The sequence below is a fragment of the Solea senegalensis genome, linkage group LG14 (genome assembly GCF_019176455.1).
Source record: "Solea senegalensis isolate Sse05_10M linkage group LG14, IFAPA_SoseM_1, whole genome shotgun sequence".
Classification (NCBI taxonomy): Eukaryota; Metazoa; Chordata; class Actinopteri; order Pleuronectiformes; family Soleidae; genus Solea; species Solea senegalensis.
Genome location: NC_058034.1, coordinates 14,393,980 through 14,417,136, shown reverse-complemented (window position 1 = coordinate 14,417,136; position 23,157 = coordinate 14,393,980). Strand labels below are relative to the sequence as shown.

At 38.3% G+C, this 23,157-nt stretch overlaps 1 protein-coding gene across 4 annotated transcripts in view; it reads right to left on the bottom strand.

Annotated features, from left to right (window-relative positions):
- The window catches only part of mast3b (microtubule associated serine/threonine kinase 3b), a 36,070-nt gene that overhangs the window by 8,227 nt on the left and 4,686 nt on the right, over window positions 1-23,157 (bottom strand). Inside the window, exons 1-13 of one of the 4 annotated variants that reach the window (XM_044043809.1) lie at window positions 17,407-17,857; window positions 14,024-14,112; window positions 11,783-11,855; window positions 10,043-10,063; window positions 9,638-9,716; window positions 8,087-8,244; window positions 6,062-6,137; window positions 5,335-5,544; window positions 3,459-3,560; window positions 2,717-2,849; window positions 1,468-1,529; window positions 1,125-1,216; window positions 704-912 (exon numbers count right to left, since the gene is read on the bottom strand). In XM_044043809.1, the coding sequence (XP_043899744.1) occupies window positions 704-912; window positions 1,125-1,216; window positions 1,468-1,529; window positions 2,717-2,849; window positions 3,459-3,560; window positions 5,335-5,544; window positions 6,062-6,137; window positions 8,087-8,244; window positions 9,638-9,716; window positions 10,043-10,063; window positions 11,783-11,855; window positions 14,024-14,112; window positions 17,407-17,492 (1,390 nt within the window). In that variant the 5' untranslated portion in view covers window positions 17,493-17,857. Of the gene's footprint in view, window positions 1-703; window positions 913-1,124; window positions 1,217-1,467; window positions 1,530-2,716; window positions 2,850-3,458; window positions 3,561-5,334; window positions 5,545-6,061; window positions 6,138-8,086; window positions 8,245-9,637; window positions 9,717-10,042; window positions 10,064-11,782; window positions 11,856-14,023; window positions 14,113-17,406; window positions 17,858-23,157 lie in introns of those variants that run through there. The other 3 variants (XM_044043807.1, XM_044043810.1, XM_044043808.1) reach the window with 3 other exon arrangements.

Below are 23,157 nucleotides of genomic sequence, written 5' to 3'. Positions count from 1 at the left end.
GTCATGGCAGCCTTTTTGCCTTGAGAATAGAATTGAGTTTATTTGCCATTTGCACAGGTTCATTACAGCACAGGTACACTTTGTGTGTTTCCCTGAGTAAGATATAAACACAATATACAATAAATAAATACACATAATACAGACACACAAAAATACACTTTTTCCAGACTCCAAGACCTTGATCTTATGTAGTTTTATACCTGTGTGCCTACTGTACCTATACCAGAATTCACAGTAAATTATGTTTTACTAACAAAAACATTTGTGATGAAAATCACAAAAGTGCACACATTTCACAGAAATATGTTTCACCAAGAACACAGTCAGAACCATAAAAGCATGAATGAATGAATAAATGGATGGATGGATGAATGGCACGTTTCTGTGACCAGCTCGCAAAATAAGATCAAGATATTATTTGCTTTTCTTCATATATTGCGTATTTTACAATGCTTTTCTGCATTTGTGCAGACTACACATTTTACTAGGAGATTAACTTTTTTCCAGACTTTTCAAGGTCTGGAAAACATTGTTTCAAATTTCAATACTTTTTGAGACGTTCAAAACCTGCACAAACACCCTGAGTGAGAGGTGCAAACAGTTGCCTGACAAGGTATTGCAGTGTAGCCTAAATTGTTCATTATTACACATTAGTGTATAGATATACATGTATCATGTTGGTTTGATAACTCAGCTACTTTACCTTCGACATACTCCATGACCATGCAGAGGTGACGTCGTGTCTCAAAAGAACAGAACATAGAGACAACGAAGGGGTTCTCTGCAAAGGTTAAGATATCCCTCTCCACAAACGCCTGCTGGATCTGGTTCCTCAGGACCAGGTTCTGGCGATTTATCTTTTTCATGGCAAACCGCTGGCGGGTCTCCTTGTGACGGACCAGATACACAGCCCTATCAGAAACCACCATTAGTGCCATTATCGCCGAGGGAACATAATAGCTGTAACGTCTGGCACGCAATGAATCTTTAAGGAAACCTTCAGCCTTTTGACTTACTGGAAATTTGTGTGACACTTTGTTTAAAATAAAATACAAATGCTTTCGAAAATAAAAAACAAACAGTGACAACACAAACCAGACAAAGCTTTAACACTTTATTCTTACCCATAGGCTCCATTACTGATGAGTTTGATGGTTTCAAAGTCACTTTCTAGAGGTTTCCTGCGAGTTGGTGTCAGAGTCTGTGGGGGCTTATTCTGAGAAGAGGAGACAGAACCATGTTGCCAGCAGCTGTTTATGGGCCCAGTAAACGCAATAAAACAATTAAGAGAATGATCACAGCATAATTAATGCTTCAGGGACAGTTCAGGAGTCTGCTACATCGCGTAAAAATAGGGGTAAACATTGAATAGTGTTCACATTTGACACATATGTGAGTATTGGAAAGAGTGAAAAGTCACAAGGGTAGAAAGCACAGTATATGCAAGATGTTTTTAGAATGAAATACCTCCAGATTAGCATCTGGTTCCACTGAAGGACCAGCATCATACTGTTCAAGCTGCACCATGTCTGGAAACAAGAGGGAAGGGGGGAGAGAGGGAGAGTTTAATAGTAGAACAGAAACTTTTCACAGCACAGTTCCTTCGTCCTGTCAGTTTTAAGTGTTGCAGTTTTTTAAAGCGATGATTTAGAATCTGGTCATGTCTTGCTGAAGGATGCGAGCCAGATCTGATGTGAAGTGACAGGAAATCATTTACTCACAGAGTAACAATAACAAAATATTTTCAGTAACACGTTTTCGTCTGTGTCCACAGTTATGTGATGGAGAAAACCTCACAACAACTTGCGCAGCCACTGTTGAATCACACTATCCTTCGCGTACAGAAAGCACAATTACCACAAGCAAATCATCCGTGATTTTCTTATTGCTATGGTAATGTGAGTGTGTTTTAATAGATTTAGAGCACATCTCCATGACATCCGCACAGGTAAAATAAATAATGTGAGAAGTTTTTTTTATTATTATTCTTTAGAAAGACTGCAAAGTTGTTAGTATTATTGTTGTAGTAGTCATAATAGTAGTACTAGTTGCTTTTACACTGTAACACACTCAACTGCTTTTCATACTCCTCACGGGTGCAGCACAACCACAGGAGATGAGGTGCTGATCCGCTGCTCTATATACTCCCACGCTTGCCACTTGGCTGGTGCTATAACACCGTTTCCTCTTAACACGGGCTAATTGTAAATAGTGGTCATGTGTCCAGTTAGATTTTCTACTCAACTCGATCACTTGCCAATCAAAGACAATACTGACAAAAGACATAGCCATTGATCCCTGAAACAGATGAAGACTGAGCTATTTTCCACCCTAAGAGTTAAAACTACAAGCAAGGTAAAGATAAAAACAAATAATTACGTACAAGCAGATGAACAGGTGCACAAGTTGAAACGACATTAGATATGCTAGTCATTGTTAATAAAAAAATAATGACGAATTCTATGTCCGTCTGTTTTCTTCTGCTCTGCACCGGCTTCTATTGTGGCTGAACGTGAGAACGGTAAAGCATGCACATAGCGCTTAGGGCAGGTCTAACTGAACATATATGTGGAATATTATTTACAGTAACTCTGAATTGCATTAGGTTCGTCTGACTTTGAGAAATAGTACAATTTGAGTCAGACTGAAGTATTTACAGTGATTTCTTTTTTTTTTTATGTAAAAAAGACTTTGCCTCATGGGCAAGTCCCTTTACCTTCTAACAGGTCCCTTGTCAGACCAAGCTGGCTGATGATGTACCGTGGGATGTCCGTCTTGATTCCTTGGCCGACTTTGGCATGACCCTCTGCTGCTTCGAGTAGGTGGTAAAACTCCTCCGGATTAAACTCCTGTCAACAACCCAAGTGTCATTAAAGTGAATTGGCCAAAGACAATATCACGATGGAATACAGAATTCAAAACAGAAAACAGCAAAGGGAAGCATTGGCAGAATTGAATTCTTACAGATATACAGCCTCTTACCCTCAAGGTTTCGAGTCCATTAACTTTTCTTTAATTACTAGCAGTTATCCTATTAGCTGAATGACATGTAATTATCTTAACTGTAGCAGTACTCAGAGCTGAAGATTTAAAAGGGACTGGGTTTTGTAGCTTATGTCAAAACAGAAACAGGACAATGAATCACATCACAAAGAAAAAAAAACTTGACTTGTGTTCATCCCTTTACTTATTATAGTAATACACAAATCTCAACATCAAGAAATTTAATTGGAAACCCTTTTGTACCAAAGGGGAAGAAAAGTCAATCTTAAATAATCTTCCCCTCCCTCACAGATCATCAGCTTCATCTTCTGGTGACAAAAATGATTTCATATGACAGCTCTAAGGTCAGAATCTCATTTGCTCTGACATAAACCTCAACTGACTTCTGACCCGTTTCAATCAACAAACTAATCTCATTTTCAGATGGGACGAGATTTTCTCTTCCTCGGGCTTACCAAACACTCGAGCAGGCGAGCCGGCCGAGAGATTATGATGAGGATCTTCCTCACCAGCTGGGAGATGACGGTTACCTCCTCGCTTTCAGAGCGCTCAAAGGCCTGGCAAACAGCAGGGGAGCATGAGAAAAACAAAACTTTATCACACAATACACAGACCACAGGGGGGAAAATAACCATACTTAAAATAGGAGCTTTTAGGACACATAATGGATGATCGATTTAAAACTAGAATATGTGTCGTTATATGAAGATATATTAACCTCTGTTAATTCATGACATGATGGAAGCATGGATTGAATATTAATTAATCTTTGACTAAATAATTGATCAAAAAGAGAGGTAAACTTTGTCTCTACAATTAAAAAGATTTGATCAGCAGCACTGCTTAGTACTGTCCTAAAAATATAATTTTCGTTTTTCTGTTCGACACAGGCATGATGACACTAAGAGAAACATGAAAGCTGACGCTGCCTGAAGGAATTGCGTCAGAAAAAATACATTACATTAAAGCAGGAGGAAGTATTAGAATAATCACTGGGTGGGTGTGTGTAGTATGAATGAGTCATCCATGGCCTTTCTTCTAGACGGCTGGAGTGACATACCATGTTAGTGAAACATTGGCTGCATGGTATACTATGCATTTCTGTCCGAGCCATTTGCATGGAGAGCCTGGAAAATGAAAAGCTTGATACTATTCTCATATTTCTGTTATGTAAGGCTACAACCAGCAACCAGTTAGCTTAGCATAAAGACTGCATGCTAAAACATGCAATACAGGGATTAGGTCAAATTGGACACTCTAAATTGATGGTAGGTGTGAGTGTATAGTAGATAGTTGTTTGCCTTTAAGTGACCCGGTGACGGACTGCCGATCAGCCAGGGTGTGACCCCGCCTTTCGCCCTATATCAGCTGAGATTGGCACAGCGTCCCCCGGGACCCTCATGGAGGATAAAGCGGTATAGGTAGAAGATGTATTTATCACTGATTAGGCATTTAGGGCCTAATCAATGATAAATCCATCTTCTATTACTAGCGATGTATCTATACATATTCCTTCAATCCTCTTATAAGACATTCTTTCACAACTTCCTCACCAAACCCATAATCAAATGTGAATGTTACAAATACAAGTGAAGGAGTCAATTGGCTCCTTTAGGACATTTTACAACATATTGGTGTCAGCGGGCAATTATTGGCTGTGCTGCCTCCGACCGTCATATGGAGAGACAGATCCCTGACCCAGGTTTTTTGTCTAATGTCATTTTAAATATGTATAATGCATGACCCACTGCCCACCTCTTCAGGCAAAAATTTTCATGATGTTGCACTTTATTGTATTGCTTTCTATATATGTTTATTCATGGTAAACAAAAGAAAACTTTTGAACATTTCATGGTATTCCTGAAGCTGTCACAGTTTTAACATAGTGGCCTTTAGAAACAAAGCACGCCTTGTGTGAGTATGTGTGTTTCTATGGCGGTATTTGTTCCACTGTATGGGAACAGACTTATCAGTTCAGCTGGAGGTACACCGAGTTGGCCATGCCTTCTGTCTGACAGCATGCAGGGGAACGGAGAAGGGGGTTGCCATAGAAACAACAATTTTATCACAACACTGATGAGACCTGTGACAAAAGTACCTCTCAACTTCACATTTTCCACTACAAGCTGTACTGTGTGTGTGTGTGTGTGTGTGTGCCTTCGAAAATCAAAACACTGAGTGACATGCCTGACTGCACATGTGGCCTGCCTCGACCAATCCCCTTTCAAAACTACATCCAATTTACAAATAAATTAGGTACAACACCACCTTGACCCATATAATTTCCACACGAGCCCTGCAAGACCCAGCGTCCCCTGCCTTTGTCCTCACCTCATGTAGCAGCTTTTCCAGCTTCTCCTGCAGCTCAGCAAAGTAGCGTGAGGTAACCAGGCCTTTATGGGACTTATCCAGGCAGTCTCTGACCAGTTCGACCAACTGGTGCTGGATGAAGCCCAGCACCCCGTCAGCCAGTGGGAGAGAGCTGTCTGGAGAGTAGTGGGTGACAATCTCCAACAAGCGCTCCTCCATCTGAGCTGTGGCCTGCAGGGAGCACACAAACACACTACTTACTCTCGACCAAAATTCTGTTATATTTCCGTGAGTGCATCCATGTAGTCTTCAACACTTACTAGTGAGTCAACATATGAGATTAACCTACTAAGGTGTGTCATTTTCAAAAGTCAAGGTCAGTGTCAATTCTGTACTCAGTAATGGACTGCAAGAGTAAATAATACATTCAACTTTTTATGTGGATTAAAAATCAAACATTGGGACAACACATGTGGAGTGTTTGCAGCCCCTAGATGGCTTTAGTGGAAAATGTGTTACCACAAGTAAACAAACCTGTTATTTTTCTAATTGAAGGTAGTACTAAAAGTTGAAACCATTTAAAACAATTAAGAGATAATTTTGTAGCTGCAATAAAAGAACAACAAAAATAAAACAAACATTCAAGGTATGAAGGTCAGCATTACAGATGTAATATGACATCGGTCTTGTTTCAAATTTTTTGATAGGTGCATCCTTATTCAAAAACAAACAGACATGAAGCATGTACCTTTGGAAAACGTTCTTTGTAAACATGGTTCATCATGACGATCTCATTATCAAAAGAAATTGTGGATCGCCCAGGGCTGCAAATAAAAACAAACCGCTTTTTTAGAACATTTAAATTAATCATCACATGCATTTTGACATGTATACAATTCATCTCTCTGAAAGTACTAATATTGTCATAATTATTTAGAAACAGTTGATTCAGTTTAGCCCAACCAATCAGACACACATCAACTCTCAGCTCATGGTTTAGAGTATGACTGGAGGTCAATAACTTAATTTGATATTAAACAAAAAGCAATACCGTGAGACAACATTAATTCTAGCAACTCGTAAGCTGCTAAAACTGCAATCATAGTTGGGTTGAACTGTTTCTCTTTTTAAGTTTCTGTGCAGACAGCTGAGGTTTTTCTGGTCAACAATCACCTATGTCACCCATTTACTCGAACACCACCATGATCCAGACTAGGGCTGTGATGATTTCTCAACTATTAATCGATGATTGAATGAATTGTCAACTATTTTCACAATGGATCTAACAGTTTTAGTTTGACTGGGATTTCTAAATATATAATTAATAGAAGTTCTCTAATATTTCAGCCCCTACAATGTGAATATTGTCTGGTTTCTGTGCTCCATATAACAAAGAAATCATTAAGCCTCAATTTTGCTAGCAGACAAAACAAGACATTTAAACATGCAGAGGTCGATTGGATACTCTAAAGTGACTGCAGGTCTCAGTGAGAGAGAATGGTTGTCTTGGCTCCAGCTCCACACAACCCTCATGTGGAGGATAAAGTGGCAGACAATGAATTAATTTTGAGGTTTGGGAAAGTGCGATCAACATTTTGGCACATTTTCTGACATTATATGAACCAAGCAATTAATCAATTATCAAGAAAATATTCAACAGTTGAATCGATTATGAAAATAGTTGCAGCCCTAATTCAGACCAAGTGTATTCTTACAGAAAATGATTGCTCAAAGAAGCTTTAAAGAGACCACGGATGCAAACATGCTCAAGTCCTTTTTGTCATGAAAGATGCCTCAGTTACACTGGAAGGCTGCTGCCTCGTGTTGCAGCTCACAGTGGCTCTCTGCATTAAGCCCCCCATCCCCCAAACCAACACCACCACCTCGACTACAGTTCAACAGCTAGATCCCCGAGGCGCTGTTAGCTATCACGCCCACACACAGCACATCATGGTGCCAGAACACAGAGCACACCAGCATCGCACAAACAGTGCAGAGCAGAGCCAACAGACAAAAGTTGTCGAAACCACACGGCTCTGCAGTCGATTCTCCACTGCCCTGCCAGCTGACAGGCGTGTGCAATCCATGAGATTCAACTGAGACACCCAATGCTGTGTTTGCATGTGAATTTGCCTCGGTCACGACTCACATCGACATCCAGGCATCCTGACATCCGACAGTCAACGACCTCGGGAACATTGCAAGACATTCTGTCCAAATATAAAATGTTGTGTTCTTTCCTAAAAAGGATGCAGTTAAACCTTTGGGAAGGATAACTGAATTCAATCTGCATAAAATATAAATGTACCAAGTATAATAACAAAACAGACATTTTGACTCAATTCAGATTCTAATCCAGGTTGTTTAACAAGTGGTCTGGTGGAAAATATAGGTGTGAGCAAAAGCAAAACCCACCAAAAACACTAATCTCCCCTCTCAACGTGGATCAATGGAATGACAAATTACACCACTGGGTTAAAATGGAACATCGCTTTTTAACTTTTAAAGATTAAAGCTGCCAAAAAGGGCAGAATAAACTGTGGAGAAGTAGAAAGCATTTAATCCATGTCACCAAAGCCTTAAAGAAAATGAGGTGACATTGTAATTGTGGATAACAATACCTCACTTTTCAAATAAGTTGCAGTCAGTGTGTTCCTACAGCATTAATGGCTACAAACATAGCTAAAGTACAAACATAAAGTTGTACTTTTTTCTAAAATAAATGTGTAGCAAACAGCTTCATTTGGACGTAATCTGAAATTAAACTTTGTACCTGAGGCTCCGAGACCGGGGTCGTATGACAGTCGAGGGCCTTCCATCCTCGTCGGTCATGCTGTCTGTGCTGCGGAAGTGCTTGAAAAGGAAGTGCAGCTCGTCTTGTGTTGGCTGGTATGGAAGCTGGTGGAGGCGCTCCTGCGAGGACGAGGAAGACTGCAGACACAAAGATGGATTCAAAAGGCGAGGAAACATAAACACTTCGACAAATGCCAGATTCAAATACTCATTAGGCAAATTACACACAACCTTATCCATCTCTTTGGATAACCTCAATTTATTGTTTTGATAGTTGTACCAAATGAGAACTTCTAATAATAGCGGTTCAGGGGAATTCTGTAAGTCATAAAAAGCCAAACACAAATATAAACGATGTTTCATTGTAAACGTAGGTGGACAAGAGAGAAAAAAACAACTTTTCCTTAAGAGCTGAACTACAGTGTGTCAGGTTAAATAGGGTCAAGTCGGTGATGTAAACACATACACACGCACCACGCTGTGAGGTACACCTAATAACTTCTGACCAGGCTGATTTAATCTTTCTGGATGTTTTGATAGTTGCTGGTCCAAATAGCTAATCAGACTGGATGGTGGAGCACAGTAAAAAAAGTTTTATATTAGCACTGCACAATATAATGAATATTTATCGCCATCATAAGAAATACTAATATCTGTACTTATAATACAGTATATCTATGTATATATCACAATATCATTTTCTCCAATATCAATATAACATAGGTTAAAAATATATATTGTTATGCAACAGGTCTCTCTTGAAAATTAAGCTGTATAAATAAAGATTATACATAAAAAAATTTAAAAAGCACCGTCTAATACACGTCGGGACACGACACACACTTGCTACGAAATGTTTTGCCTCAGATTTGGGATTTTGTCTCTCTGTGTCCATATAGAAATTTAAAAACACAAATAACACACGTCTTCAACTTTTCACCAGGAGCATAAAACTATTTTTAAGTTGTACAAACACTCGTAACTATCGATAACAAAGGGAAATAGCAGGTCAGCGCCGCATGAGTGTAATATCACGGCAAGTCAGCAATATAACCCAGTGTTAATTACATAACTATATTACTTGGGACACCAACTCAGAGCACTAACAACATTCATCATTATTAGCTCTGGTTTTACGTCACCTTGAGAGTTTCACAGGCATAGCATAGACACTAACCCCAACCTTAAACTTACATCTAAAATTCTAATCTTCACCCTAAACTAAACCAGCTCCTAAGAAACAAGGTTTTGCCTCAGTAGGACCAAGTTCTGCTCACACATGCACACACCATCTCTTAATCAACATTCATACACACACACACACACACACACACTGTAACATCTTACATGTAGTTCCACAGACTGGGGAAATGACTCATTCAGGAAGATGACAGAGGAAAACAATTAGTGACTTGTCATTTCAGTCTTTATGTGTATTGTTGCTTATTGCATACATGTGCTGTTTGAGTTGAGTGAGGTGTTAGGATTGCTTGGGCGAGACGTCTCTGCTGAGGACAGCGCGGGAACTTACCGAAACAGTGGAGCTCGGTGGATTGGTTCCATAGCCAGACGAGGGGAGGGAAGCCAGAGACCACCTCCTGCCCTCAGCTCTAAGAGAAACGGACATGCAAGTTACATAAGCAGCGGCACAATAAGCATTAGACAGCACTTCATATGTGAAGCTCCTTACATAACTGATGACATAAGTGATATGTGACCACGGTTAATGCTTTCCCCCCTTAATCATATACAACAGTGTGTTTATTCCACAGCAGCTCTTAAGCTTAGTGAAGTCTGTAAGAAAATGAGTCAATGTATAAACCAACAATGGTGAAAATCACTGTAAATAAAAGGTTTAATATATAACAAACAAACTTGAAAAGCCCAAATAAATGGCATGAGTATATTTAAAAAAAATTAAATTAAATAAAACTACCTGTCAGCACGAGCCAAGTGACTGACATCACGACAGCAACAGAGAAAGAGAAAAGCAAAAGTGTTTTAGTGAGTTTTAGGAATCTGGTGACCTTGTGACTCGTGGCATTCAGCTGAAAGATTAATACTGACATTGTTGCCTTCCTTGCCAATTTTCATCTGTGTGGATACAAGGGGCGGCTACTGACTTAAAGTAATTTGAGGATGCAGTAGTTGCTTAACTGTCTTTAATTCGTCACTGAGTAAAAATAAAGGATTAGTTGTATTGATTAATGTTGATTTACACAAAGGCAACAACATTATCACAATAAAAAATGTCTATTTAGTGGATAGATAACTATTGTGAGGAGTGGCAGATTATCAAAGATTGTAAAATTTGAGCAGTAGCTTAAAACCTTATAAGCAGAAAAGGAAAAAAAACCCTGGTAAACACATACATTTCACACATCTTTATTTAAATATTAAACATACTGATGTTGTATATCTCAGGATGTGTTGTACAATGCATAACATTAATTCAATACATATTTTACTATTATTATACAGCAAAAAATAAATTGCAATAATCATTGCTATTGCTCAGCCCTGTTTATAGAGAGATGGGTTAGGGTTACAAAAATATATATAAAATAAATGAAGAAGAAATGATCAGAACCTGAAATAAACCTATATTATGTAATGCTCTAATCGTTGCTGCCTTAAGTGAGACCAGCTCTAATTTTCTCAGAGCAGGTGTCATTTTTCTAATCTTACGCTCATAGTGTTTAAGGATGAAGCACATGAACTACTCATGAGTTTTTAATGACTGTTCTTTGGTGTCTTAAAGGTGTCGCCTCACTTGGAGGTTGAGTGATGTATGAATAGGCCTCAGGGGAACCCTCCATTACAGCACTCATACTGCTGAGGAGGAGTCGGCAGGTGAGTGTTTGGTTATGTGTGTGTGTGTGTGTGTGTGTGTGTGTGTATGCTCGAGACTGAGTCAACCTCCATCACTTTGATGCTGCTGTGCTTCAGGCCTTAGACTGTCTTCTTCTGACCCATCACATGCACAGGTTTGCAAGGCTATCCTTTTAAGAATTGAAAGCATTGCCTTCCGCTCATTTGGACAGCTTAAACAAAGTGATATCCCAAACCCCTACCGAAAACCACAATTCAAAACTTAGCTCTAAACTTAACTGTCTAAGTTTTGCCTAATTAGGACCAGGTTTGGTCCTCCATGAGGACTACTGGTTGTGACGAGGATGGTGTTTATGCCAGAGAATGGTCCTTAAGAGGTTAGAAAGACAAGTACACACCTTTTTGACACTTGTTGTTCTGGGGTTCATCTGGGTTTGCATTGTTAAACAAAAGCCACCACAGACTCTGGATCCTATAATTATTAATGATCTACAGCCAAACTTTTTCTAGAAATGGAAACATAATCTCATAAACAACCATCACAAAATATATAAATGAATGGCACTCACTATCTCGATGTATGTTTGTTTCAAATAAATTAAAGTAAATTTAAAAACTCCATACAGTCAGTAGTCAAATGAACATGTACATACTGTACATGGAAAATAAGATTTTCAATCATTTATGAATAATGAATTAATGTGTACTTGGGTTTTTAGTGGCAGACAGCTGATGGCATGACAGTTACGTCAAAAATATTCAGTATTGCATAATCTGTGCTTCAAATGTGACAAAACTCAAGTCATTCAAGGCCAGGCAACTCAAAAGAGCAGTGTTGACTTACCTTCGGGCAAATGGAAAGTTGAGGCAGGCACTGTTAGACACATTTCGGGGGCTGTCTAGAGGGCTGCTTGCAGCTGGAAGAGGAAAGACAACATTACCCCACATATTATTTATGACTGTAATAATAGACTTCAAAATAGAACAGAGAAAACCATATGTCTGCACTCACAGGTGGACATTTTCCAAAAAGAAGGACATCATTTCTATGCAGGGACTCTCAGTGCACTGTAAAAGCCAGCAGCATTAACCAGCACCACAGAAAAGTCCAGTATGTCACCTTGGTATTAGATTTTCCAAATACTAAAACACCCATCTATGAATACACATAATTAAGGAGGAAGCTTAATGCAGTTTGGTTTCACCAGAGACTTGGGGTCTGGGTACGCTGAGCTTTCTTTACATGCAAGTGTTTGAGTACCTAATTAAAGCCTGATAACTCTCTATGATCCTCAGCTTGATTGAGTTCAAAAGGGAGCACGGGCACATACTGCTAGAACGAGGAGCTCTTGAGCAAAAACTCTTTTCATACAGTGCAGCTGCTTCATGCCGTTAAGAGGCTTAAACGGCATGTCCCATTGTTGATTTAAAAAAGCAGACGTCCTGCCCTTTAATTATCTTCACACTTCTCTGCACTTGTGGTGTAAATTCTGAACACCCGCAAGTTTAAACTACTCATTTACAACCATTCATGTCACAGTTGTTGGCAAAAATGTAGTGGTTTTGGTGGTTGGTGAAGATGTCTGAACCAGCACTGAGTGATGATCGTAGAGTACACTTTTCTGTGAATTTGTTTGTGACATGGAATGACAGTACATAAATGCCACAAGAGATTACATAGTTTGTCCAAGATGAGGATTTCTCAACTGTAAAATGTCCCTCTCACTATAAATAATATACCACAAAAACAGAGACAAAATTCTTGGTTTATAAGTGGCTGATGTATTTTTTGTCTCCCAAATGTCAACGTTAGACTGCACCTAAGACTTACAGTATCAGTATCATCACAATTTATGGTTCTTTTAATAACTGATGAATAATGAAAATGAAGTGCTACTGGTTCAACTTCAGCTCACCATCGTTTTGCATTAAAATATTTAAGCATCTGCAGTACAATCACATAACAAAGAGCACATTTCTTTATTATTGTTAGGGATGTCTTGACACCCTTTTTGTGTCTGATACCGATATCACAACCTTGAATGACTACATACCAATATCAGTTCAATACAGCCTTTCCTGTCTTCTCTAAAAAAAAACACTTAGCAGACATTTGTGATAATGTATTTGCTTCCATCTGCAGCCCTAACTCACTCACTCAAGTTTTCTGTTCTCATTGAATCACTTAGGTCATATTAAGGGTTCACAGATCACATTTTATGTTTTACTTGATAAAGCGCTACTGATAAAGCGATTTTGTATGGGACCCATGTCAAAACCGAGCATCATATTGGCTCATCCCTAATTCTTGTTGGCAAAATCCTGGTTCATGTTACACTTGTGACTTTTTGCCCTCCGTCTATTCTTCCCTCTACTTCACACCGACTCTTCCAACCACGGTGAGTTAACACCGTACAATTAAGCACATCCTGAGATATACAACATCTAAATACATAATATCTGAACATGCTCAAGTGTATGGCAGACAATGGCAGCGGTGCTACATACAGGTTAAAAGTAAGACTGATATGGCCTACTGAGATTTTCTAAATGTGTTAAATTACCATTTTAGACAAAAAATGTTCATTACCTATACACATCATATGCTACAGACTGAAGAAAAGATATTTGCTTCTCACAGATGTGCACAAATATCACAAAGTAATCATGTGTTCTTCAAATGAAAATGAGATTATGAAAACATTACTATTCCTTCTCATATCACAATCACAATTTCAGTCAAAATAATCGCAATTAGATAATTATATAAAACCGCTCTGCCCTAGTTGAGAGTTGAACAAGCTTAATCTTGCATTTGAGCATGGGAGGAAGGCAAGTTGGCCAAAAGCTACCAAAGACTCTTTCGACTTTGTCACCCGACAGGAAAATGTATTATGAACCACGTTGCCAAATCTGAATGTTTATAAAAAGCTGGTTAGAGTTTAAAAATTTGATTTCAAATCATGTAAAACTCAGCAACATTCTCTCCTACGGAACACTAAGGGCGTGGAGGAGCTGAACACACACCTGCTCCTGTTGGGACACGCTGGGATTAACAATTACAAAATGTTCATATGGATCTCACCAGTGTGGACAGAGAGTGGAGACAGCGGCCGGGAAAGCGTGGGTGATGGTGTCCCGACACCGAGGCTCTTCCTGTTGCTGCTGCGACAGCTGGAATATGAACAAGAGAAATAAATAAACAGCCTCAAAGCCATCACACACATATTATTATTAGGGTTCGAGCAACAAGGTTGCAAGAACCCTCTTGAAACTGGAAGGATTATTATTTATTATTATTATTATTACTATTATTATTATGATAACTGTGCTAGTCATCTGTTTTGCAAAGACTTTCAGGATAAAACAGTTTTCCACTTGGCTACACAAGACTGGACGGAATTGTTTTTATTGCTCAGGGTATTTTGCCAAATGAGTTGAACTTTTTTTAATTGCAATTGCAATCAATTATTCCTTGTGCATGACACAGCCTTATTTCTCATCATTATGCTTATTATTATTATTATCAAATAATGTTTACACATTGTGGTGTAGTGTGTAGCTTATCTAATGCCGTGCAACACTCAGCAAATAAAAAATGTTTGACTGTTGTAGCAGAGAACAAAACACATGTCCTGTATCATACTATTAGCTTTCCGTACACTTATAATGAACACTTTTAATGTGTTGATACTTAAATACACAGGTATTGAAAATTTTTTGTTTTTGCTCCATTTACAAATCCAGATTGAACAAAGAACATAAAGTTTGTTTACCAGAACTTTCTTGTGGTGTGTTCTTTGTTGACATGTGATTTGAATAAGCAAACCAGTTTTTCCTAAGACAAGGTGTCAACCAAATTGAAGTGTCCTTAACTTCACAGGTCTGCCAAAAACACTAAAAAACACACTATATTTGTGTTTTTTATATTTTTCTTTTTTACTCTATCTCTTTTATGGCTACAACATTTTTCATATAATTCTACAAAGGACAACATGTCCACATATAATATGCTCAGTGTTACCTGTGAAAAAGAAACATAACTACAAATGACAATTTCTATCAAACCATTGGCTGATTATATGTTGGTCAGTTTATCAAGTTATAATTTTTCAGCTCTTATGGATTATGATGCTGAAAGGCTTTATAATATCAACTCGTTCCTTGTGTACTTCTGTTTTTTTTCAGTCAGAGCATGTCAAACTATGTCCATGTAATCTTTAGAGAATGATGAAAAATACCAAACTTCTCTGAACTTAAACATTATAGGAATTGACATCACTTTGAAATTGTTGAGCTGAATTGGATTCTACAACACACTAAAATTTTAATGTTTATAGCAATAATGCGGTTATCTTAGAATGCCAAAATGCAGGAGCACTAGGTATACAGTAGTTACATTTAAACTCATCATATTCAGTATGTGACAAAGGGAACACCAAGCAGTTTCCACATGAGCTATAAAAAAAACCCAGATACCATATGGTCTAGCACGGAAGAGGCTTATAGTTTATCTAAAAAAAAAAAAATAACCCCCGAGATCTCAGTCTCTGTCTGCTGAGACTGAACTCGATGAGATTAATTCCACCACCAGTGCAGCTCTGGCTTCAGAAACAGTTACACAACCACAGCTGTAATCTGGAGGCAAAAGCATGAAACACCAGCATGGCCATGTCAGATGAAGACTGATGATAGCTTTAACACAAAGAGGGAGCCTCCCGTCAACAGAAGCAAAGCAGAAGGGAGTGTGTGTGTGCAGTGACAGCAACAGCAGGCCCAGCTGGAGCCACAGATGTCCACAACTTGTGTGTGCGCAATCCTCTGGTCCTGAACAGAAGAAACAGACTTAGTCCATTAACATTAAATTAGATTTTTCAATGACTCCAGGTTCCCAAGAGAGGTAAAAACAATAAATAAAAATGTCAAATGTGACAGTTACCTTATTTACTTCACTTGCATTCTCTTAAAGTGTATATCTTTAGGTCAATAATATTACATTTTTTACAAACAACATACATTACTCATAAACACTAAACATATTGAAAATTCATAAGTTGCAGAACTTTCCAGCCACTTTCCAGTGACTTGTCTCGATTGGCGAGACAAAACAAGCCTTTTTCTGAAGATTAACTCTGGGAAAGTGATTCAACTGTTGCGCTGATGAAGGCAAATAAATGAATAAATGGACAGTGATGACTAACTGCTACATCCATGATGAATAGACCACAATTGAGTTCAGTGTCAAATCAGCATGACAGACCTCCAGCCTCTATCAAACACACCAAACCGCCACCAGTAATAATAAAGAAGCACAAAAGCTTGTAATAGTGCGGTCAGTTTCACAAGATTGCAAGGACAAAAGTGTCCTGATACCGTCGAGGATCTGTGACGGTCAACAAAGGATCGGTCTACCCATCTTTCCTCAATTCTGCTTTTTCTTTTATGCACAAACTAGAGATTCACAGTAAAATTACAGTTCCATGGATTAAATTAAAATGACAGTACCATGGAAATGTGACACAGATATTATATAGGGGTGTAAGACAATATCGATGCGCAAAAATGTCAAAATAAGTTGTGGCGTAAAACCGTATTGATTCTTTGCAGCACTGAATTGATAAGTAAATATTCTTGATAGTGGTTTTGTGTTATAGTCAAGCCTCTGAGTGCTGGTTGGCAGCAGTTTTTCAGCCATTTGACTGCTTCCACTAATCTTATAAGACAAAGAAAAAATGTATGTTTACGCAAACATGGTTAGTTTTAATGAGAGTTTTTTTTCTCTTTCTCTGTATTTCTTGGGGGTATTGAAATTGCAATATATCACCTTCCATATAGAATGAATGCGTCAATATATCATATCATCACCCCTAAATCAGGATATGTATTGTATCCTAGAATTTCACCAATAAACAGCCTCAATATTAACGTATAGTCAATTACTTTTGTCAAACAAATATACATGCTTTCACACTAAAGAGTTGCTGAGTTACACAATGTTCCACTGGTGAGAAGATAAAATAAAGCACAGTGTCATACAGATCCACCTTTGTTGATGAACTATGAACTGGTGCTAGTTTCAAAGACCTACCGCGATGGTACAACCACATATTTCATTGAAAAACAAAGCTACACCATTGTGTCTGACTGGTGTTCGCAGCGTTTCATTCGCGGGTTTTCATTTTCCCCTGAAAAATAACGTGGTCCATTTGAGTCATGTCATTGGCTGTGGACAAAGGCTGTGTATGAAAACTCTCGGGTAACAGTGAACAAACACAGAGAGGGGGCTAGCTTAATTTGTTATATCCCACAGAAAATTCACATACAATAGCATTGACACCAAATGAAAACCAGCTGCGACAGACTGGCTGCTGCGTGATGATTTTTTAAACAAAACAAAACAAAAACAGTCGCTAAATACAAACCGTTTCGAAAGGAAACTAGCTTTGTGTGCCACATCATGATGATTACCTTTTTGAGCGCTTTAGCAACGCTCCGGGAACAGCATGGGACTTTTTCTGACTCGGCACCGCAGACCAGTGACTCGGATCCGACATGATTGAGAGTTTTTCCTTTAATTATCACAAGTTGGTTCTGATTTCAGAGATATGAAGCTAGGGGTCAGCGTGAAACCCTCCTGCTCATCCCGCCGCCGGCGCCACCACCACCGCCGCCGCTGTTGCTGCTGCTCTGCCCACCATGGTCCCTCTATCTCGGTCGTTCCGTTTGTATTCACACCGAGTATCGTTCCCAGCGACTCCGGGGCAACAGTTACATCCTCCGGGCCACTCTCTGGCTACAGCCCTTTCCCACAAACACCGTCTCCATATCGGCGTGTTTGCAGCTGCAACAGCGGTAGCTCACTTTAATTTGGCCAACACACTCTGCTGAGTGTGTGTGTGTGTGTGTGAGGAAGCTGGAGACTGATGCTGCGTTCAAGTGCGGCTTGTTACCTTCGCCTTCAAACTGCTGCAAAAAGTCTCCCTCATTTTAAAGGTCAGGTGTGTAAAATTCAGCTGACATGTTTTTTTTTTTTTTTTTCATTTATAATGAAAGATACAATACTTATACTTGAACCACCGAATGAGCGTTTTATATGTACAGTATATCAGGAGCAGGGTCAGCTCTACAGAGGCCGCCATTTTTATTTAATCAGTGTAGAATTGCGATATCTTTATGAATCTGTCTCTATTGACCATCATGATATTCATGCCACCTGGATTTATTTTGAAAAGATAACTCTCTTTCGATATCTGTTATTCAACAATTTAGGAATTATGGTACTGAGAAGCTGACGTCACAAACGTGTGGCACACTGGTGAATCTTTTCTGTGATTGGACAGTTGTTCTGCAGAAGTCCTGTGCCAATCTCAGCTGACAGCCAGGGTACACACTGGACAGATCGCCAGTCCATATTTTTTTTTATTTTCTAGATAATAAATAAATGTAGCAAAATTGTACACACTGTACATTTTAGGCTACAACTTGCTTGTGGTATATTTTAATATTGCAATAATGTTAAAGAAATAATCCAAAAATAATCACTGATACTGATAACATGGCTGCCTGCAGAGACAGAAGGAAAAACTGAGTTTTAGTCATGTAACAAAAGGTGTTGGGTCTACTATTGCCTCCTTTGGCAAAATTGAGTGTAAAAAAACTAACAGAAAAACAGCCCCCAACCATTACCCATCCATAAAAACACACAGAATCACAATTTTAGAAATAAAATATAAATATAAAATATAAAATATAAAACATGAAACAACAATTGGCAACGCTGTTGTTTTTGTTCGTTCTGCTTTCGATTGCTGTTTTGGTTTTGCAAGTTGCAAATTTGCAATGGTGTTTGCTGAAATGTTGCCGTTGTTATTGTTATGTTGTTGTTAAATGTTTTTCACTGTGCAAGAAAAGTACTGTAGTGATTACATTAATCTCAATACTACACTAATGTGTGAATTCACAGCCGCATCATGGAAAGACTCACAAATGTGTTGTTGCTGTTCTTCATCAGGGTCACGCCCTGCATTAAGAGTACAATAGAAACGTGTCCGTTACAGGCTAAACTGGATTTCAGGGATAGTTACTCTGTTGGATGAGTCTTTTAATCTGAATAATCTGATGTACTCTCATGACAGCATACCAACAGTAAAGGTACTCAGTGCCAGATGGTGCTGAATACAAATACCACTGTGTGAAGCAAGTGGTGTGAATTTTACTGTTTACATTTTTTATTTCAGGGCACCTCAATAACACAAAACTGACAATAATAATGCGGTATGTCATGAGAACAATATGTATTTAGACTGACATATTACGATAGTGCATTTTCATATTACAACCCTATCTTTCTTTTTTTTTGGGGGGGGAGCAGCAGACTGTTTGGTCAGGGTATAAATAGTCACAACCATTGCCATAGAAACACTATCTTCACCTAAGTCACTCATTCTTATTCATACTAGTGCGGCAATTTCCCACAGAATTTGAAAGCAGCATGAGATGCTGTTGGTTTAAACCAGGGGTCTCAAAGTGGCGGCCTGGGGGCCCTCCAATCGATTTCATGTGGCCCTCCAAACAATATCAAGTAGTAACGAGTCATTTCTATATGTTTTTATTTTTAAATGAATAGATTAATTTTGCATCATAAAAATGTTTTTTTTATTGTTGCATATTAAAACAACCACTTATATTTTGAAATTATCCAATCCAATCCAACTTTATTTGTAAAGCACTTTAAAACAAACATAGTGGACCAAAGTGCTGTACAGAATAATGGATAAAAGACAGAAGAAGTAAAATACGTATATTGATGATATGAGCTCATAACGTCTACTGCAACTGTTGCTTTTCCCAAAAAAGTTTGGCATTTTTTTTACTTGACTGGCCCCTGACTGACCCGACAAGACCGTCAGTAAGTTAACTGAGCAAACAAAAGAAACAATCTTATTTGATCGCTTCAAATGAACAAATGATATTTTTAAGTGATGATTTCAGTGCAGACTATACCATAAATTTTGGATTTGGAAAACCAAGAACAAAAGTAGTTGTGTCATGCCTTCGACCTAAATACAGCTGGTTAGCTGCTGTGTTTGCAATATTATTTGGAGACGTGTTTGATGCAGTTCATGCTTTGTATGATTGTCATCAGAATTTTGCACATGTAGTGCTTAACAAATGTACTAGACCATCATCCAAAGCTACAGTTGCCCTAAATTAACAGCATCGGTAATTATCCAAATAATTTTTTATGTTTCTCTAATGGAGAAGCTCTTTAACCGGAATTGTATTTGTAGTGCTAAAATGTAATAATTATTGTTATTCATTCATTTCCAAATGCTGTTTTACAAAGATTCAGAAAAAAAACGACATTATTATTTCTTGATTACGATGTCAAATTACAGTTATTTACTGGCATTCTTGAACAGAAAAGTTTGTTTTTGTGGTTGAATGTTATGCTTGATTATTATTCACTATTTTGCACCTTATCTTTTATATACATAAACATATATATCTAAAAATAGACCGGACCTCTGGACACCTTATTTATTCACTTTTTACTGCACTCTTTTAAATTATTGTTCTTGTTGTTCTTTGTTCTTCCAAGTTGAATGTATGTTGAGTTATGTTGATGTTTACGTTTAATGTACAGCGTGTGCTGGATAAAACCGGAGTCAAATTCCTTGTATGTGTTCACATACTTGGCCAATAAAGCTGATTCTGATTCTAATTCTGATTGATTCATTTGGTATAAAAAGGTGAATTCAGTTTGTTATTTGCCAAATAAACAACAATGACATTTTTAGATTCAAACAAGTTTTTGAAAGATTTCTAAAATATTTATGTTTTCTCATTTTTATGACAAGCAGTGTAATAAATATGTTAAGTACTGTATGAAGTTTCTTTTATGACAATCATGTCATCAAATCCTGATTCCCACCTGGTCTGTTCTGTCATGCTCCACATCAGCCTTAATTAATGCAACAATCAATACTGTAACTAGTCTCAAGTTTAACAAATGATCAATATAACATTTAAAAATAACATTTTTCACACTCTTGAGCAGGATGCATCCCTCTCTAGGAAACCCTGGTTATAATTCTTTGTAACAGGAGTCCCGAACAATAGCCTATAGACATCCATTGTTGCACCAGTAAGATTGCTTGTGCATATCATGTCTTGTGCAAAAATATGTCTTTACATCCACAGGCACTTTTAACTTTAAAAGTTTCAGTATGACCTTTGAGAAATATAGCATTTGATTTTTCTCTGGCAAACCTCCTGCTCATTCTACGTCAAACTCAAACAACATTTTAAGAATGAATTAATATATTGTTTGTAATTTCAAACAGTTACTTCTCACTATATACACACATATAGAATTCAGATTAAATTAGTCCTTACAGTAACTACAGGAGGCCAATGAGCTCATGGAATCATCCATCCATCCATTTTCTACCACTTTATCCTCCACAGGAGGGTCACGGGGGGCGCTGTGCCAATCTCAGCTCACATAGGGTGATAGACGGGGTACACCCTGGACAGTTCACCAGTCCATCGCAGAACTAGAGATAAACAACCATTTAACCATTCACTCTCGGTCTCACAGGTCAATCCCACATATTGCATGTTTTTTTTTTGTGTGAGGAAGCCGGAGAACTCGAAAAACCCACACACACATGGGGAGAACATGCAAAGTCCATGCAAGAAAGACCAGGGTTCCAACCCAGGTCTTCTTGCTGCAAAGGTAAGAGTGCTAACTACTACACAACTGTGTGGCCCCTCATGGAATCATTGCGCATCAATTTAATCAACAAACTCCGTAATTTCATCTTCTTAAATGTGATTATTTTCTGTCCTCACTGACATTTTATGCACTAAAGCGGCTAATTTTTTAATGGAAGGAAAAAATGAAAACAATTATGAGTTGCATCTCCTCATTCTATAAAGATGAGTATTAAAAAAAATGAGTGACATCTTATGGTGAGACTGCATAGTGCAACAAAGAGAGGACTCGCTCCACTCACTAATCGCTTTCCAAAGAGCATCAGTGAAGTACATCAGCCTTTGCATAACAGAAAAGATGTCGACGTTTTCCAAAAGTCTCTCCTCACTTCACTCTATCACTCTGCAGTTTCCTCCCTTTTCGTTGGTTTATGCCTCAGGTTTATGAGAGTAGAGCTTCAAAACGTGAAAGGCACGTCTGTTCGCGCTGCTGGCAAGACAATAACATCCATAAATCAAGTACATATAAAGGCACGTTCTAAGGCTACAATAAACAAACAATTTTCATTTTAAAATGATCACACACTAACATAAACACATTTATGGGTAGCGTATTTAATTTCTTTGGCTGATAAAGTGAGGTTTGCATTGGTATAGACAGTTATTCATGCTGTTTGCATGACCGTCATGCTTTCTTTTGATACCATGAAGATCACATACACAATACCATATGCTTAGTATGGACCCTGCACCACTTTCTCAGCAGATCATTTCAATGTTAGTTGTAAAAATATCCGAAAGATCACAGTCAAAGCTGATACAGGTAAACAATGTAGAAATTCAGAACCTCATGCCAGACAATAATCACATCTGTGTAGTGAAACAACAGGGTGGCGGACAGTGGGTGGGAATCGGTGGTGCCGTTTGTTGGATCGATGCCAACAAACGTGCAACCTGCTGCACTGTGGCATGATTAAAACACATGTGTTGTGTTCAGGTCTTCATGTGTGCATTGCCAGTCTAATTTTTCACAAAAGCAAGTGGGCTTCATTACTGCACGCTGACAGCCTTGCACCGCTCACACATCCAGAAACATGCTGGATGTAGCCGCCTCTGTTTGCAGTGTTGCCTTCCTCCACAGTTCCCAGCACCGTTGCCAGGCAACCAACAGAGACTTAGAGACAACTAATAAATGAGAGGTCTTTACTGGTGAAACAGAGGCATCTTAATAAAAAAAAAACAAAAAAACAACAACAACTCTGTTTCCTTTTTTCCCCTTTCAGAGCTATTCCATTTTTAATTTTGGTTCAATAATCTGTACTTGGAAAGCCATTCATTTCCTCCAAAGGTTACAAAAAAATATTTTTGAACACTATTATGTGAAATATGAAGCATGTTTTTTTAAAAGGAATTTAGTTTTCATTATGAAAATTCTACAGCATATCATTTTCTGACTTTACCCCACAACTCTCGGTGTCTGAAGCCCCTTTTGTTTCATGT